The sequence below is a fragment of the Thamnophis sirtalis genome, unplaced genomic scaffold (assembly GCF_051295495.1).
Source record: "Thamnophis sirtalis isolate CommonGarterSnake01/CBP01778 unplaced genomic scaffold, rThaSir2_p1.2 scaffold_1, whole genome shotgun sequence".
Classification (NCBI taxonomy): Eukaryota; Metazoa; Chordata; class Lepidosauria; order Squamata; family Natricidae; genus Thamnophis; species Thamnophis sirtalis.
The window spans coordinates 169,667,254-169,684,310 of record NW_028261381.1 but is presented as its reverse complement, the minus strand read 5'-3'; the positions used below and the strand labels follow the sequence as shown (position 1 = coordinate 169,684,310).

The 17,057-nt window shown below is 45.2% G+C and overlaps 1 protein-coding gene across 2 annotated transcripts in view; it reads left to right on the top strand.

Annotated features, from left to right (window-relative positions):
- TJP3 (tight junction protein 3) overlaps positions 1-17,057 on the top strand; it is a 69,801-nt gene that overhangs the window by 51,736 nt on the left and 1,008 nt on the right. For both annotated transcript variants that reach the window (XM_087703280.1, XM_087703279.1), the window contains exons 10-19: positions 1,287-1,362; positions 1,451-1,607; positions 3,342-3,450; positions 5,865-6,084; positions 8,469-8,668; positions 10,364-10,459; positions 11,120-11,190; positions 12,597-12,908; positions 14,795-15,052; positions 15,706-15,758. In XM_087703280.1, coding sequence (XP_087559406.1) covers positions 1,287-1,362; positions 1,451-1,607; positions 3,342-3,450; positions 5,865-6,084; positions 8,469-8,668; positions 10,364-10,459; positions 11,120-11,190; positions 12,597-12,908; positions 14,795-15,052; positions 15,706-15,758 — 1,552 coding nt within the window. The remainder of the gene's footprint in view (positions 1-1,286; positions 1,363-1,450; positions 1,608-3,341; positions 3,451-5,864; positions 6,085-8,468; positions 8,669-10,363; positions 10,460-11,119; positions 11,191-12,596; positions 12,909-14,794; positions 15,053-15,705; positions 15,759-17,057) is intronic.

Genomic DNA, 17,057 nt, shown 5'->3' with positions numbered 1-17,057 from the left:
GCTGCAAGTAAAGCTGCCTTTTGCAATTGACCCATGGGGATTTTGTCAATGCCGATGGAGTTCAAGTGGTGCTCCAGACATTTTGGGAATCTCACTCATGGCCCCTATTGCTATTCGCACCATCTTTGCTTTCTTTTGCCACTTCTGTTCGACTTCTAATTGCCAGTCTTTGTATCTTGTGATTCTTCCCCTGTTCTTCCTCTTCTATACTGCTGTATTTATTCTGCTGTATCATACTGGCAGCCCTCAACTTACAACAGTTCATTTAGTAACCGTTCCGTGGCACTGAAAAAAAAGTGAGCTTTGCCCCGTTTTACAACCTTTCTCACCACAGTTGTTAAGTGACTCACTGCAGCCGTTAACTTAGTCACACAGTTCTTATGTCAACCCGGCTTCCCCATTGACTCTGCTTGTCAGGAGGTCGCAAAACGGGATCACATGACCCCGGGACACTCCAACGGTCATAAATATGAGTCAGTTGCCAACTGTCTGAATTTCACGGGACCGTGGGGATGCTGCAACGGTTGTAAGTGTGAAAAATGGACATCTGTCACTTTTTCCAGTGCCGTGGTAATTAGTTCCAGTGACTAATGAACCATCTCTGATCTTGGTGGATCTGGAATTGAAGGGTCACTAAGTGAACTGTTGTAAGTCGAGGACTATCTGCATTTTAGATTTCATACTGAATATTTTTATCTCTTGTGTTTTTATTGAAATGTGAGGTGAATGTGCCCTATGATAAATAAATACCATATTTTTCGGAGTATATTTTTCAAGTTAGGACCTTTCTAGCGTCCCCATGGTCACATACCGTATTTTTCGGAGTATAAGATGCACCCTTTCCCCCCAAAAAAGAGAGTGAAAATCTGGCTGCATCTTATACACTGAATACAGCATTTTTGGCCTCCCGAAACCCCGCCCCTTTGCAAAAATGGCTGTGCATAGCCTTTAGGAGGCTTCCAGAATGTTCCTGGGGGCTGGGGAGGGCAAAAAATGGGCCAGGAGCACTCTACAAGCCTCCTAAAGTCTATGCATGCCAATTATTATTATTTTTTTTACAAAAAGGGCCCATTTTAACAAAAAACGGGCCATTTTTTGCTTGTTTCCACCTCCCAGCACCCAGGAGCATTCTACAAGTCTCCTAAAGGCTATGCATGCCCTTTTTTTGATCAAAAAAAGCCCGTTTTCGTAAAAACATTTTTTTTAAAATTTGCCTCTTCAAAATCTCGGTGCGTCTTATACTCCAAAATATGGTAATTCAATAGGTTCTTTCAACCCCCTTCTAGGTCCTGAGGAATCCGCCACCAATGAATACAATGCCCGAGGGAATAATTCCACTACGCAAAATGCGGGGATTTCAGGGTAAGCTTCCCCCCAGTGGCAGACTCTTTTTGGCATGGCAGCATCCGGACACAGGGTATGGATTTGAACCGTTTTCTGTTTTTTGCAGGTACAGCCCCGATTTGAAGGTGGTGAGTTTTGTCAAAGCCAAGAGCATCGGGCTCCGTCTTACCGGCGGGAACGACGTTGGGATATTTGTGTCTGGCGTGCAGGAGGGCAGCCCGGCTGAGATGCAAGGCATCCAGGAAGGCGACCAGATCCTTCAGGTATCTTACGGGTGGGAACGTCTAATGTACCATCTCTGATCTTGGTGGATCTGGAATCTTGCCTATGTGTTGGATGATTACTGGCTCCAAAGGAGAAAAGGAGAGGCAACGGGACGAAAGGAGGAGATAGAAGTAATGGGAGGAAAGTGTAGAGAGCCAGTTTGTTCCTATGGTTGACACACCAGGCTAGAAAGCGGGAATTTGTGAGTTCTACTCCCGCCTTAGCCATAAAAGCCAGCTAGGCGACTTTGGGCCAATCACCAGGAGACAGAGAGTTCTAGTCCCGTCTTAGCCATAAAAGCCAGCTGGGTGACTTTGGGCCAATCACCAGGAGATGGAGAATTGTAATCCCACTTTAGCCATAAAAGCCAGCTGGGTAACTTTGGGCCAATCACCAGGAGACTGAGAGTTCTAGTCCCGCCTTAGCCATAAAAGCCAGCTGGGCGACTTTGGGCCAATCACCAGGAGACTGAGAGTTCTAGTCCCGCCTTAGGTATGAAAGACGGCTGGGTGACTGAGTCAATCACCAGGAGATGGTGAGTTATAGTCCCAAATTAACCATAAAAGTCACCTGGGTGACTTTCAGGTAATCACCAGGAGACTGAGAGTTCTGGTCCCGCCTTTGGCATGAAATATTGTTGGGTGACTTTGAGTCAATCACCAGGAGACAGTCAGTTATAGTCCCGCCTTAACCATAAAAGTCAGCTGGGTGACTTTGGACCAATCACCAGGAGATGGAGAATTGTAGTCCCGCCTTAGCCATAAAGCCAGCTGGGTGACTTTGGGCCAATCACCAGGAAACTGAGAGTTCTAGTCCCGCCTTAGCCATAAAAGCCGGCTGGGTGACTTTGGGCCAATCACCAGGAAACTGAGAGTTCTAGTGCCGCCTTAGCCATAAAAGCCGGCTGGGTGACTTTGGGCCAATCACCAGGAAACTGAGAGTTCTAGTCCCGCCTTAGCCATAAAGCCAGCTGGGTGACTTTGGGCCAATCACCAGGAAACTGAGACTTCTAGTCCCGCCTTAGGCATGAAAGTCAGCTGGGTGACTTTGGACCAGTCACTCTCTCTCTCTCTCAGCCCAAGCCACTTCATAGGGTTGTCGTTTGTGGGGAAAATAGGAGGAGGGAGGTGTGTTGGATACATTCGCCCACCTTGAGTTCGTTGTAAGAATACTAAAAGGAAAAGGAGTTCCTGCACATTTTACTCCAATAGCGTTGTCAACTGTAGGGGGCATTGCTCATCCCGGTTGCAAGGCCATTGAGCCAATGCTGTCCAAAGACATTTCCGCGGCCCTGTGGCCAGCATGACATCACGGAGTGCTGTTGCCTTCCCACCGAAGTGGTACCTATTTGTCTACTCGCACTTGCATGCTTTCAGACTGCTAGGTTGACAGGAGCTGAGGCAAGGACGGGCGCTCACCCTGTAGTGTGACGCTCGGGCCTCGAACCTGGTCTGCTGGCTTTTCAAGCTGACAAGCCCAGCGCCTTAACTGTGGAACCATAATAAAGGTGGGATACAAATCAATCGATCAATAAAACGTAGTTACAGACGAGACCAGTGTTTCTCAAACTTGGCTACCCCTTTTAAGATTAGTGGACCACAACTCCGCAAGTTCCTGAAGCAAGGCAATGCTACCTCAAATAATAATAATGTTTAAGATCAATAAAGATAGGAAAATGAGATGAGCAGTGCTGGCCAACACCCCCCACCCCTTTTGCCCCTTTCCCTTGGCAGGTGAATGAGAAGCCCTTCCAGAACTTGACTCGCGAGGACGCTGTGCAGTATTTGATGGAGTTGCTCCCAGGGGAAGAAGTGACGTTCCACGTTCAGAACAAACAGGACAGTAAGTGCTTCATTCCTCATTGGTAGATTTTATGTCCCTCCTCCTTTCCTTCCTATCGTTTGTGTGTGTTTCCTATCAGGGGATGTGGTCATGGGCAAGTTAACACCCTTAAACCTTTACAATACAATAGCAGAGTTGGAAGGGACCTTGAAGGTCTTCTAGTCCAATCCCCTGCCTAGGCAGGAACCCCTATATCGTTTCAGACAAATGGCTATCCAAAATCTTCTTAAAGACTTGCAGTGTTGGGGCATTCACAACTTCTGGAGGGAAGCTGTTCCACTGATTAATTGTTCTCACTGTCAGGAACTTTCTCCTCAGTTCTAAATTGCTTCTCTCCTTGATTAGTTTCCACCCATTGCTTCTTGTTCTACCCTCAGGTGCCTTGGAGAATAGTTTGACTCCCTCTTCTTTGTGGCAGCCCCTGAGATATTGGAAGGTTGTTATCATGTCTCCCCTAGTCCTTCTTTCTCTTAAACTAAATATACCCAGTCCCTGCAACCGTTCTTCATGTTTTAGTCTCCAGTCCCCTAATCATCTTTGTTGCTCTTCTCTGCACTCTTTCTAGAGTCTCCACATCTTTTCTACATCGTGGCGACCAAAACTGAATGCCGAATTCCAAGTGTGGCCTTACCAAGGCATTATAAAGTGGTATTAACCTTTCACGTGATCTTGATTCTATTCTTTGGAATACCGCATCCAGGTTTGGTCGCTACAATGTAAAAAAGTCGTTGAGAGTCTACTTCACGAGTCAGCAACCTTAAACACTCAAAGAGCCACAAAGGTCCTAACTGGAAGCCCCCTCCCAATTCAATTCTGGAACCAGAAGTCTGGTTCCCCCTACCACAGAGTCTCCTCCTAGCGCGACATCCTTTTTCCTCTACCTGTCCTAACCGAAAGCACTATCAATTTTGGAGCCGACTAGTGACAGGGAGCTGGAGCAGAGGGATGGAGAAGCCACATGCAGCTCCAGAGCCACCGGTTGCTGACCCCTGGTCTAGAAAGGGCACAGAGAACAGCAACAAAGATGATTAGGGGACTGGAGGCTAAAACATATGAAGAATGGTTGCTGGAATTGAGTATGTCTAGTTTAATAAAAAGAAGGACTAGGAGAGATGTGATAGCAGTCTTCCAATATCTCAGGGGTTGCCACAAAGAAGAGGGAGTCAACTGATTCTCCAAAGCATCTGAGGATAGAACAAAAAGCAATGGGTGGAAACTAATCAAGGAGAGGAGCAACTTAGAACTGAGGATAAATTTCCTGACAGTTAGAACAATTAATCAGTGGAACAGAAGTTGCCTCCAGAAGTTGTGAATGCTCCAATACTGGACGTATTTAAGAAGATGTTGGATATCCATTTGTCTGAAGTGGTGTAGGGTTTCCTGCTTAAGCAGGGGGTTGACTAGAAGACCTCCAAGGTTCCTTCCAACTCTGTTGTTCTGTTAAGCCTTCTATCAAAGAGAAACAGCCCCACTAATTTTCCCCAGCCAGACAAGCACCTGAGATTTCTGAAAAACCAGATGAATGGATAAAAAGAGAGATGGATGAAAAGATGGATCTATGGATACATGCTTTTAAAAAAATATATTGCCCATCTGTGCTTTATTATGAGCCAAGGTGGTGCAGTGGTAAGAGTGCAGGACTGCACTCCACTTCAGGTGCCTGCCAACTGCTGAAATTTGGCAGTTCGAATCTCACCAGGCTCAAGGTTGACTCAGCCTTCCATCCTTCCGAGGCGGGTAAAATGAGGACCCAGATTGTTGGGGGCAAGAGGCTGACTCTGGAAACCACTTAGAGATGGCTATAAAGCACTGTAAAGTGATATATAAGTCTAATTGCTATCGCTATCAGTATTCCAAAATTCAATCAACTCCAAACAGTCACGTGTGGAAAATTCTATGACCCGACAAAAGGGCGAACGACAAATCCACGCCCGACTAAACCGCATCGCTAAAACCGCAATGTCATCAACGCGGTGACAACAGCGCGGCGACAACAGCACAGAGACAGAAGGGTGCTTTACAACAGCGCATCGACAGAAAGCCAATTTAATTTAAGGTAAGGGTTAGGTTTAGGGTTAGGATTAGGGTTAGGGTTAGGGTTAGGGTTAGGGTTAGGTTTAGTTTTACAGCGTGCTTCTGTTGTCGGCGCGATTCAGTGCTCATTCATCGGAGCGCTTTAGAACACGCGGTTTTGTCACCGCGGTTTAGTTGGGCGCGGTTTTGTCGTTCGCCCTTTTGTCAGTGAACCGGAGAATTCTTCCCTATATATTTTATATATATTTTTTATACACACACACACACACACACACACACACACACACACACACACATACATATATCTGTGTAACAATAACCTGTAAGGTAGGCTCGGCTGAGCGGGAATGACTGCTTCCCATTTGCTCTCTTCTCCCTAGTTTACAAGAAGATGGTGAGATCCAACCTGGGAGATTCGTTCTACATCCGCACCCACTTTGACTTTGAGAAGGACACGCCTTCCGCCCTGAGCTTTACGCGGGGAGAAGTCTTCCATGTGGTGGACACGATGTATCGGGGCAAATTAGGAAGCTGGCTGGCTCTACGGATGGGAAAGGATCTTCAAGAGCTGGACAAGGGCATTATCCCAAACCAGAACAGGTAGAAGCGTATGTTTCCTGCGGGGGAAGATTGTTGATTTTTTAAAACATTTTTAAAAAGAGACCGGACAGTCATTTGTCTGAAATGGCATAGTAGCAGAGATGGGATTGAAAAATTTTAGCAACTGGTTTTCTGCTGGGTTGCTGGGTAGGCGTGGCCATGGGGGCGTGGCCTACTCAGCCTCCTGCACCACGGTGGGGGGGAGGGATTTTGCCCTCCCCAGGCTCCGGAGGCCTTCCTCGAGTCTCCGGGAGGGCAAAAACAGCCTCTCCTGGGCTCCGGAGATCCTCAGAGGCTAGAAACAGGCCTGTTTCCAGATTTCCGGAACTTCTGGGAGGCCTGTTTTTCGCCCTTCCACAGCCTCCGTGCGGGATCTGCACTTACCTGGCATGATGAACAGGCTGCGTGGAGACTTCTGGAAGGCGAGGGGCGGGATGAGCGTGGCCAGCCATTCTTTCCAACTACTGGTTCGGCAAACCAGATGCAAAATTAGCATCCAGTTCGCCTGAACTGGTTCGAACCAGCTGAATCCCAGCCCTGCATATTACAGTCTCCTCAGTGGTGATTTTTTTTTGGGGGGGGGGGGTACTACCGGGTCTGTGGGTGTGGCTTGGTGGGCGTGGTGTGGCTTGGTGGGCGTGACTTGGTGGGCATGGCAGGGGAAGGATACTGCAAAATCTCCCTTCCCACCCCACTCTGGGGTCAGCCAGAGGTGGCATTTGCTGGTTCTCCGAACTACTCAAAAGTTTTCGCTACTGGTTCTCCAGAACCTGTCAGAACCTGCTGGAATTCACCTCTGGGTCTCCTGCTTGAGCAGGGGATTGGACTGGATGACCTCCAATGTCCCTTTCAAGTCTGTTAGTCTATTATTAATATTTTAAACCGTCCCTATTAATCTGCTCCATAATCAATGCAAAAAAAATAAATAATTCCAAGCAGGGGTGGCATAAGTAAAAATGAAAACATCACTTTTATTAATAATTGTTAGTAAAAATAAAAACAACAGCTGAGAAACATCTGGATGCTGTCCCTTGATTCTTGGTCTGTAAAAGCTGGGCTGTCTAGCCTGTTTTTTTGTTGGTGAGCATGGAACCAGATATGTTTTATGTCTTTTTTAAGTCTTATGAAATTTCATATTTATCTTTTTACCGTTTTGCAAGTCTCTTTATCGGTGGCATGGGCTGCATGCTGAATAAATTAAATAAATTAATTTCAGCAGTAAATAAATTGAGCTCGTGTAATGCAAGCTCTCCCCCTTGATGTCACAATGCAGACGTTTCAAGCAGGGAATTACAGGTACAACGAATCATTTAGTGACTGTTCAAAGTTACAACAGTACTGAAAAATAGTGACTTACAACCAGTTGTCACAACCAACATAGAATCCCCAAGGATGACATGGCCAAAATTTAGGTGTTGTAAATGTTTTAAAATTGGGTGCGATTCTCTTAACAATCGCTTTGCTTAACAACAGAATTTCTTATTTCAATTGTGGTCGCGAATTGAGGACTACCTATAGTAAATTAAAAATTATGGAGCACCCCAAAAACATTTTGTTTGTGTGGGTTATATTTATCAATATTTTCCAGATTAAAAATTAAAATGAACACATTTGTAAATATTTATTTATTGAAATGTAAAATAACAATATTAAACCCATTAGACAATAACGTACAATACTTCCATGGAAAACCCTGTATTTTTAGCAAATAAAAAATAACATGACTGACATTGTATAATATTTTTGCAAATATCTTCATATTGGGCAAATAATTTTGATTTTGCGAACCTCTACGTGGATTTGGGGGGATGGACCTCCCAGTGATCCTCGGCCACTTTTTAAGAAAGTTCCCTAACAAGAAAGTTTCCTAAGTTATAGGAAACCACCTATAGTTATGTCACTGTGTAGAGGCCAGTCCTCAACATGACCATAATCATCATCATCATCATTTAATGACCTCATAATCCCTTGCGGGGTGGAGTCTGGCCAAGTGAATGGAGCTAGCAGAGTCTTTTAATGGCCGGATGCCCTTATTGTTGCCAATGCGGAGTTTTGTTCAGCAGATATATTCTCAGTATGCCCAAAGAGAGAAATATCTGCCTTTACCCAGGATCGAACTCACAGCCTCCTGATTGTGAGGCGGGAGCTGCACCTCTAGGTCAGCGCAACACTCTAACCTACGACTACAATGAAGCCCCAAATTTGTAAGTCATAAGTCACTTTTTTCGGTGCCGTTCTAATTTATCTCAACTCTGTTGCAATCACTTCTCCAGCTATGACTTTACCTTGTACCATGGTTGGGTTTAACCAGCTGCTTTAACTGGAAGAAAAAGGTGGCTTCTTCTGCCTCTTGTCCTCCTGATCTCGGCCTTTTTTGATCCCAGGGCAGAACAGTTCGCCAGTTTGGAAACGGTTCTCAAAGCGACGTCAAAGAACTCCAGTGCTTTAGGGGCTCGAGCAGAGTTCTGGAAACTCCGAGGTTTGCGGGGAGCCAAACGGATGCTGCGTAAAAGCCGGGAAGATCTTTCAAGCCTCACCAAGCAGGGCCACTACCCGCCTTACGAGAAGGTTGTACTCAAGGAAGGTATGTGCTTGTAGTAGTGAAGGAGGAAGGCTTTTCATTACAGATACATAGTCCTTGACTCACAACCAGAATTGTAAGAATTCTAAATGGTCTGTGATTAGTGTGTTTTTGTGTGTGTTTTTGTGTGTGTGTGTGTGTGTGTGTATCTGTATATAGATCTAGATCTAGATTGATAGATTGATGAGAGAGAGAGAGATTAGACAGATAGATAAATAAGAAAGATAGATGATAGATAGATAGATAAATAGATAGATAAATAGATAGATAGATGTAGATAGATAGATAGATAGATAGATAGATAGATAGATAGATAGATAGATAGATAGATAGATGATAGATGATAGATAGATGATAGATATAGATAGAAGATAGATAGATAGATAGATAGATAGATGATAGATAGATAGATAGATAGATAGATAGATAGATAGATAGATAGATAGATAGGAGAGAGAAAGATTAGATAAATAAGAAAGATAGATGATAGATAGATAGAGAGATAGAGAGATAGAGAGATAGATGATAGAGAGTTGTAGATAGATATAGATAGATAGATGATAGATAGATATAAGATGATAGATATAGATAGATGATATAGATAGATAGATGATAGATAGATAGATAGATATAGATGATAGATAGATAGAGAGATAGATGAGAGAGAGAGAGATTAGATAGATAGATAAATAAGAAAGATAGATGATAGATAGATGATAGAGAGATGATAGAGATAGATAGATAGATAGATAGATAGATAGATAGATAGATAGATAGATAGATAGATAGATAGATAGATGATTGATAGATAGATAGATAGATGGATAGATGATAGATGGATAGATGGATAGATGATAGATGGATAGATGATAGATGATAGATGATAGATAGATAGATAGATAGATAGATAATTGATAGATAGATGATTGATAGATGATAGATAGATAGATAGATGAGAGATAGATGAGAGAGAGAGATTATATATACATCTATCATATCATATTGATTATAAAATATTATATATATTGAGAGCAGGCATCAGAATTGCATTGTTTAATGTTTCTAGTATGTTCACAGAAAAAAGGTGACAATAAAGCTTGTCCTGGTCCTGTTTGTCTTGTCCTTGTGTTGCCAATTGGGATCAGAATTTCCATTGCTAAGCAAGGCAGTTGTGAAGTGCGTCACACCCTGTTTTGTGAACTTTTTTTGCCAGACCTAAGGAAATCTGTACAGTTGCTAAGTGAGTCACACATTCGTTAGGTGAATCCAGCTTCTCCCATTGACTTCTGCTTGTTGGAAGCCAGCTTGGTAGATGATCACATGACCCTGGGATGAAGCCACCCTCATGGAAATATCTGGGTTGCCAAGCAACCATATTTTTTATCATGTAACCATGGGGATGCTGTGAAGATTCGTAAGTGTGAAAAATGGTCATTAGGCCATTTTTTCCAGTGCTGTTCTAACTTCAAACGGTCACTATACGAATGCTAGCAAGTGAAGGACCATCTGGCTACCTTTTTCATTTTCGCACATAACCCTGAAAACGTTGGGTTGCTTTAAGCGCTGCTAAATCATTTTTTTCGAAGGGTGCCAGACCCTTTTTTTTAAAAAAACGGCGCCAATTCTTCCTCTGATGTCTTTCTCCTAATCTCTTTATGGACCAGAAACCTTATTTACCAGGTGTCTTTTCTCATGCAGCCACTTTTAAGCGTCCTGTGGCGATCCTGGGCCCAATTGCTGACATCGCCATGCAGAAGCTGAGCACAGAGATGCCAGATGAATTTCAGATTGCAGGTGAGTGTGCTTGGGTTTCATGGAGGAGCAGCAGCATTCCCTACCTGTTGGATCTCAGCTCCGTTGGGACTCCCCACGGCTCCAGCGATGCCTTGAAATCTCCCGGAGTTCAGTGTTTTTTCAACCCCGGCCTCTTTAAGATGGCTTTAAGATTTATCCTACCTTAAGACTTCAACTTCCTTAGCTCAAATGGTTGCAAGTGCAAGGACTGGTTGTAAGTCACTATTTGAGCACTGTTGTAACTCCGTGACCTGACAATTGCGTGATAGACATATGCGCGCCGACAAAATAGCGCCGATTAAAACGTGATGTCAAAATCACACCGACAAATTCGCGGCGATAAAATCACGACAAAAACGCAATGAAAAGCACAATAAAATCGAAAAAATTACTGTTAGGGTTAGGATTAGGGTTAGGGTTAGGGTTACTCACTGGCACGATTTTGTCATCGCGCATTTGTCGGCGCGCATTTGTTGAAAACCAATTAGCAATTTTGATGGCGCTCATTTATCCGTCGCGATTTTGACGGCGCGCATATGTCTATCGCGCATTTGTCGGTGAACCTTGTAACTCTGATCGGTCGCTGAACCAATAATCATAAGTCAAGGACTAGCTGTATTCTCAAATCGCTTCTCTTTCTCCCTCTCTCCGTTTTTCTAGAGAGTGTTACCCGAGAAGGAGGAACATCCAAAGTGATCAAACTGGACACTGTATGGCAAGTTGCAAAGCAGGTGAGTGATGGAAATAATGCAGAATGAAGCTTTCTATGTTTAAAATTATGGTCCTGTACAGACATCCTAAAAGAATAAGAAGATTTGGAAGGGGCCTTGGAGGTCTTCTAGGCCAACCTCCTGCTCAAGCAGGAAACCTTATACCAGTGATGGCAAATCTTTTTTGGCTTGCGTGCCATAAGCGTGGGGAGCACAGCGGGGTTGTGCATGGGTGTGCCACAACATAATGCAATGTGCGACCCCCCCAGTGCGCATGTGTGCATGACAGGCGCAACCCCCCCATTTTTTGCATGCTTTTTTCGCCTTCCCCAGGCTCCAGAGGCTTTATAGGAGTCACTTCCGGTTTGCTCGTAGGGTCATTTTTAGTCTTCCGGAGTCTTCAGGAAAGCCTCCTGAACATCCGTCCCTAAAGGCTCCGGAGGGCTTAAAGCGGCCCTACGAGCAAACTGGAAGTCCATTCCCAAACTTCCAGTTTATAGCAATAGCAATAGCAGTTAGACTTATATACCGCTTCATAGGGCTTTCAGCCCTCTCTAAGCGGTTTACAGAGTCAGCATATCGCCCCCACAGTCTGGGTCCTCATTTCACCCACCTCGGAAGGATGGAAGGCTGAGTCAACCTTGAGCCGGTGAGATTAGAACCGCCGAACTGCAGAAAACAGTCAGCTGAAGTGGCCTGCAGTACTGCACCCTAACCACTGCGCCACCTCGGCTCTGCCCATACTGCCTTTTTTTGCACTCTGGTGGCTTCAGGGAAGCTCCTGAAGCCTCCAGAGGGCCTCCGGGAGCCTGGGGAAGGCGAAAAATGGCTTCAAAAAAGGCTGAACTCAGCTGGCCAGTGCGCACATGCACACTGGCCAGCTGACACGCCTCGTGTGCCCTGACAAATGGCTCCGCGTGCCACCTGCGCGCCACAGGTTCGCCATCCCGGCCTTATACCATTTCAGATAAATGGCTATCCAATCTCTTCTTAAAAGCCTCCAGTGTTGGAGCACCTAGAACTTCTGGAGGCAAGTTGCTCCACTGACTAATTTTTGTCACTTTCAGGAAACTTCTCCTTAGTTCTAGATTGCTTCTCTCCTTGTTTAGTTTCCATCCATTGCTTCTTGTCCTGCCCTCAGGTGCTTTGGAGAGTAGCTTGACTCCCTCTTCTTTGTGGCAGCCCCTGAGATATTGGAAGACTGCTACCATGTCACCCTTAGTCTTAATTAAACTAGACATATCCAATTCCTGCAACTGTTCGTCACATGTTTTAGCCTTCAGCCCCCTAATCATCTTAGTTGCTCTTCTCTGCACTCTTCTGCACTTTTTCACATCGTGGTGACCAAAACTGGATTCAGTGTTCCAAGCGTGATTTTACCAAGGCATTATAAAGTGATACTAACACTTCACTTCTCCTTTTAACAGGATAAACATGCATTGTTAGATATCACACCAGCTGCTGTAGAACGTCTCAATTACGTGCAGTATTTCCCCATTGTGGTCTTCTGTGAGCCGGAGAGCCGGCAAGGAATCAAGGCCATGAGGCAGTGGCTAGCACCAGATTCCAAGAAAAGCTCTCGGCGCCTCTATGCACAGGCCGCCAAGATGCAGAAGCATTGCAGCCACCTCTTCACGGACACCATCAGTCTCGCCGGAGGATCCAACAACTGGTATTACACCCTGAAGGAGATCATCCAAATTCAGCAGGCCCGCCCTGTCTGGATGACGGAAGAACAGGTGGGTGGGCACATTATAGTGGATTGAAATTTTAACCTACACTATTTTTCGGATTATAAGACGCACCAAGGTTTTGAAGACGCAAATTTTTTTAAAAAAGTTTTTGCACGCTGCACACCTCCCCAAAATGGCCCGTTTTTAGCAAAAACAGGCCGATTTTTTGTAATAAAAAAGGGGGGGCATGCATAGCCTTTAGGGGGCTTGTAGAGTGCTCCTGGGGACTGGGGGGGGGGGAAATGAGCAAAAAACAGCCCCCTTTTTTTACTCATTTTTGCCCTACCCAGCCCCCAGCAGCAATCTGGAAGCCTCCTAAAGGCTATGCACAGCCATTTTTGCAAAGCAGGTGGGGTTTCGGTAGGCCAAAAATGCTGTATTCAGTGTGTAAGACGCACCCAGATTTTCAACCTCTTTTTTTGAGGGAAAAAGGTTCATCTGATACGTCGAAAAATACGGTAGCTTGTATGCAGCAAGGCAATTTCCCCATCCTGATGTTTTCTGGATTCATAAGAACTGCATGTGGAATGCTGCAGTAACTTTAAAATCCAAGATGGCTGTCCAGATTTGATGGATGTGCTTTTTAATCCAAAGGAAGTTGTTGTTGTTGTTTTTTTAAGGCGCTGAGCTTCTCGATCATAAAGGTTGGCAGTTTGGTGGTTCGAATCCCTAGTGCTGTGTAACGGAGTGAGCTCAAGTTACTTGTCTCAGCTTCTGCTGGTCCATGGCCCAGGGGTTGAGGATCCCTGTTCCACAAGATCTGGTTGTTCTGATCTAGGCTTCCCCAAAGCACGAAGCCGACTCCTCGTCCCGATAAAACTCCTTTTATTTAGTTTAAAGCAAATTCCTCTCCAGCAACATCCTGGCTTCTCAAGATATTTCACAACTACAGATTTTTATCAGGCTTGGAGAGCTGCCAAGCCGATATCTTCCAAACGCCACGCTGTAGCAGCAATTGCTTGGCAAGAAGTCAGGAACAGATCTTCACCCTAATGAACTAATTGTCTCCTGCAAACTCCATTCCCCATTTGCTCCTCTTTATTCCCTATGGGAGGGGCCATTCACCGTACACCTGTGCCTTTACTCCTAAGCCGACACTTGTTCATTAGCTGTTCCCTTCTCCTGGCAGTTCTGCAAATGTGCACACTGGGAACAGACTCCAGCTGTTCTTCTGCCCCACTGATCTCACTCCAAAGGCAGCTGATAACTGTGAGGATGGCCCTGGCCCCCTCTCTGCCTCCGACACAGAGCCCTCGTCAGAGCCTTCTCCAGACTCCAGGACTGGCCCAGGTTCTTTCCCAACTTCCTCACTGTCTTAATCTGCTGGTGGGCCATAACACTGGTTTAGTACAAACTCCTTCCTTCCCAATGCTACTTACCATTCACAAAGCTCTCCATGGTAGTGGATCTGACTATCTGAGAGACCGCCTTCTGCCAATTGCCTCCCTCCGTCCCATCAGATCGCATAGAGTAGGCCTCCTCCGAATTCCATCCGCCAGTCAGTGCCGACTGGCGACTACGCGGAGGAGAGCCTTCTCAGTTGCAGCTCCAACGCTTTGGAACGATCTCCCCGTGGAGATTCGTACCCTCACCACCGTCCAGACCTTCCGCACAGCCCTCAAGAACTGGCTAGCCCGTCAGGCCTGGGGATAAGATCCGAACCTCGCCCCACCCGAATGCTGAATGAATGTTGTGTTTTATCGGTTTATTTATTTTTTTTATTCACATTTTTCTTTCTTTCTTGTGTTTTGTCTTACACTCCCTTCCCATTGATTGTAAGCCGCCCTGAGTCCCCTCAGGGAAAAGGGCGGCCTATAAATGTCAATAAAACTACAAACTACAAATATCCTTCTGCTTTCTACTCTCTAATTTTCCACTTCTTTTTCTTTTAGGTGGATGTTTCGGCTGAGGAGAATCTAGACATATTAAACCAGACTTCGGCCATCAGTATGGGTGACCTGACTTGTGACAGCCGGGCCAACAGTGATTATGAGGAAACCGACGCAGAAGGAGAACCTTACACGGACCAGGAGCTAGACGAGCCCTATCAAGAGGCAGCTCTGAGCCGTTCTTCAGAGCCAGCAGAACAACACCTGGATCAGGAGCTGAATGAACGTGTGGCAGCCGCTTTGGCCTACCCCGTCGACGTGGTAAGGGGAGTCAGCCGCCCGGCTTTGGAAGGGATCCTAAAGGTGATGTAGTCTAGCATGCCAGTTCTCCCTCTTTATTTATTTTTCTGCCTTCGAGGCACTGATCTGGCAACTCCCCAGACAAATCCATGCTCTTTCATTGGCAACATTTTCAGAAATGGTTTGTCACTGTAATAGTTTTGAATTCATTCTAATTTCTTTGCTTGATTGTTGTGAGTCACTCAAAATTGGATGGCACACGTGTAATTCTTCTTCCTCCTCCTCCTCTTCATCTTCTTCCTCCTCCTCCTCCTCCTCTTCCAATCTGAAGAGGACCCAGATTGTTGGGGGCAATATGCTGACTCTCTGTAAACCGCTTAGAGAGGGCTGAAAGCCCTATGAAGCGGTATATAAGTCTACTGCTATTGCTATTGCTATCTTCCTTCCTCCTCTTCTTTTTCCACTTCTTCCTCCTCCTCCTCCTCCTTTCTTCCTCCTCCTCCTCCTCCTCCTCCTCCTCCTCCTCTTCTTCCTCCTCCTCCCACCCCTCCTCCTCCTTCCTAGGACTGCATCACAAGCCACAGTTTGAAAATCCCTGCCATAAAGCAATTTGTAATACTTTAGCTAACATTCTGGATATCACTTATATATGTATATTTCTCTCTTTCTTATAGCATGATAGTGATCACCAACCCCAAGGACAGTGGCAGAGCAATTATGACACCAGGTATGAACTCCTCACTTGAAGCTTCATGATGGGTTGGGAAGAATTTTCTTAAGCCTGCAATTGGAATCAAAATGCAATCAGCTGTCCATATATGTGGTAGAATTTGAATTATATTTAGAAAGAAAAAGTAGTCTGCATTCTCTAGGAGACAAATTCCGGTCCAATATCTCAAGGCCTGTTAAGAGGGCAGAAAGCAGAATAACAGAATTGGAAGGGACCTTAGAGATCTTCTAGATGAATGGGCCATGTGGAGACTCCTGGGAGGGGTGGGGTGGGCGGAGCCAGCCAGGGTGGCATTTGGGAGTTCGCCGAAATGGGCAGAATCCTAGTTAGAGGTTCGCCTGAACCCGTGCGAACCCCCAGCAGCCCACCTCTAGTTACTAAGGCTTTCTACGCTGGTAGTAATACCATATTTTTCGAAGTATAAGATGAACCGGAGTATAAGACGCACCAAGATTTTGAAGAGGCAAATAAAAAAAAAAGTTTTTACACTCTGCAGACCTTCAAAAAACAGGATGTTTTTTTGCAAAAACGGCCGTTTTTTGTCAGGCATAGCCTTTAAGAGGCTTGTAGAGTGCTCCTGGGGTCTGGGGGCAAAAATGAGCAAAAAACAGCCCATTTTTCGCTCATTTTTGCCCTCCCCAGCCCACGGGAGCACTCTACAAGCCTCCTAAAGGCTATGCCTGCCCTTTTTGGTGAAGGGGGCGGGGTTTGTGGGGGGGGGCAAAAATGCTGTATTCCGTGTATAAGGGAAAAAGGTGCGTCTTATACTTTGAAAAATACAGTACTTCACGAGATCTTGATTCTATCCCTCTATTAATGCAGCCTATTTAATGTGCATATGTATATGTATGCAGCAGTTTCAAAAATTGTTCGAACCTACTCTGTGGGTGTGGCCTCCTTTGTGGGAGTGGCTTGCCACCCATGTGACCGGATATGAAGATGCCAACGACACCTGTCGGAACCACCTTAAATTACCTCACATACAGCCCTGGCATGCATAAGAATATGATGTAAACTTGTTTTTTTAAAGGCATCTTTGGTTTGCGTTAAAACAACTTCAACACACGCAATGTTCTAATTGCACCACAAACGCAGTAGTCATCCTTACCTTTCACAGAGGCACTGAGTTTTATAAATATGAGCATGATAGTGTAGAATAATCATATCCAAGGACCAGTGGTGGGTTTCAAAAAATTTTGGAACCTCTTCTGTAGGTGTGGCCTGCTTTCCAGGTCCACTGGTGGAATGTCTCTTCTAACAGGTTCGGTAGATTTGACGAACCGGTTCTAACGAACT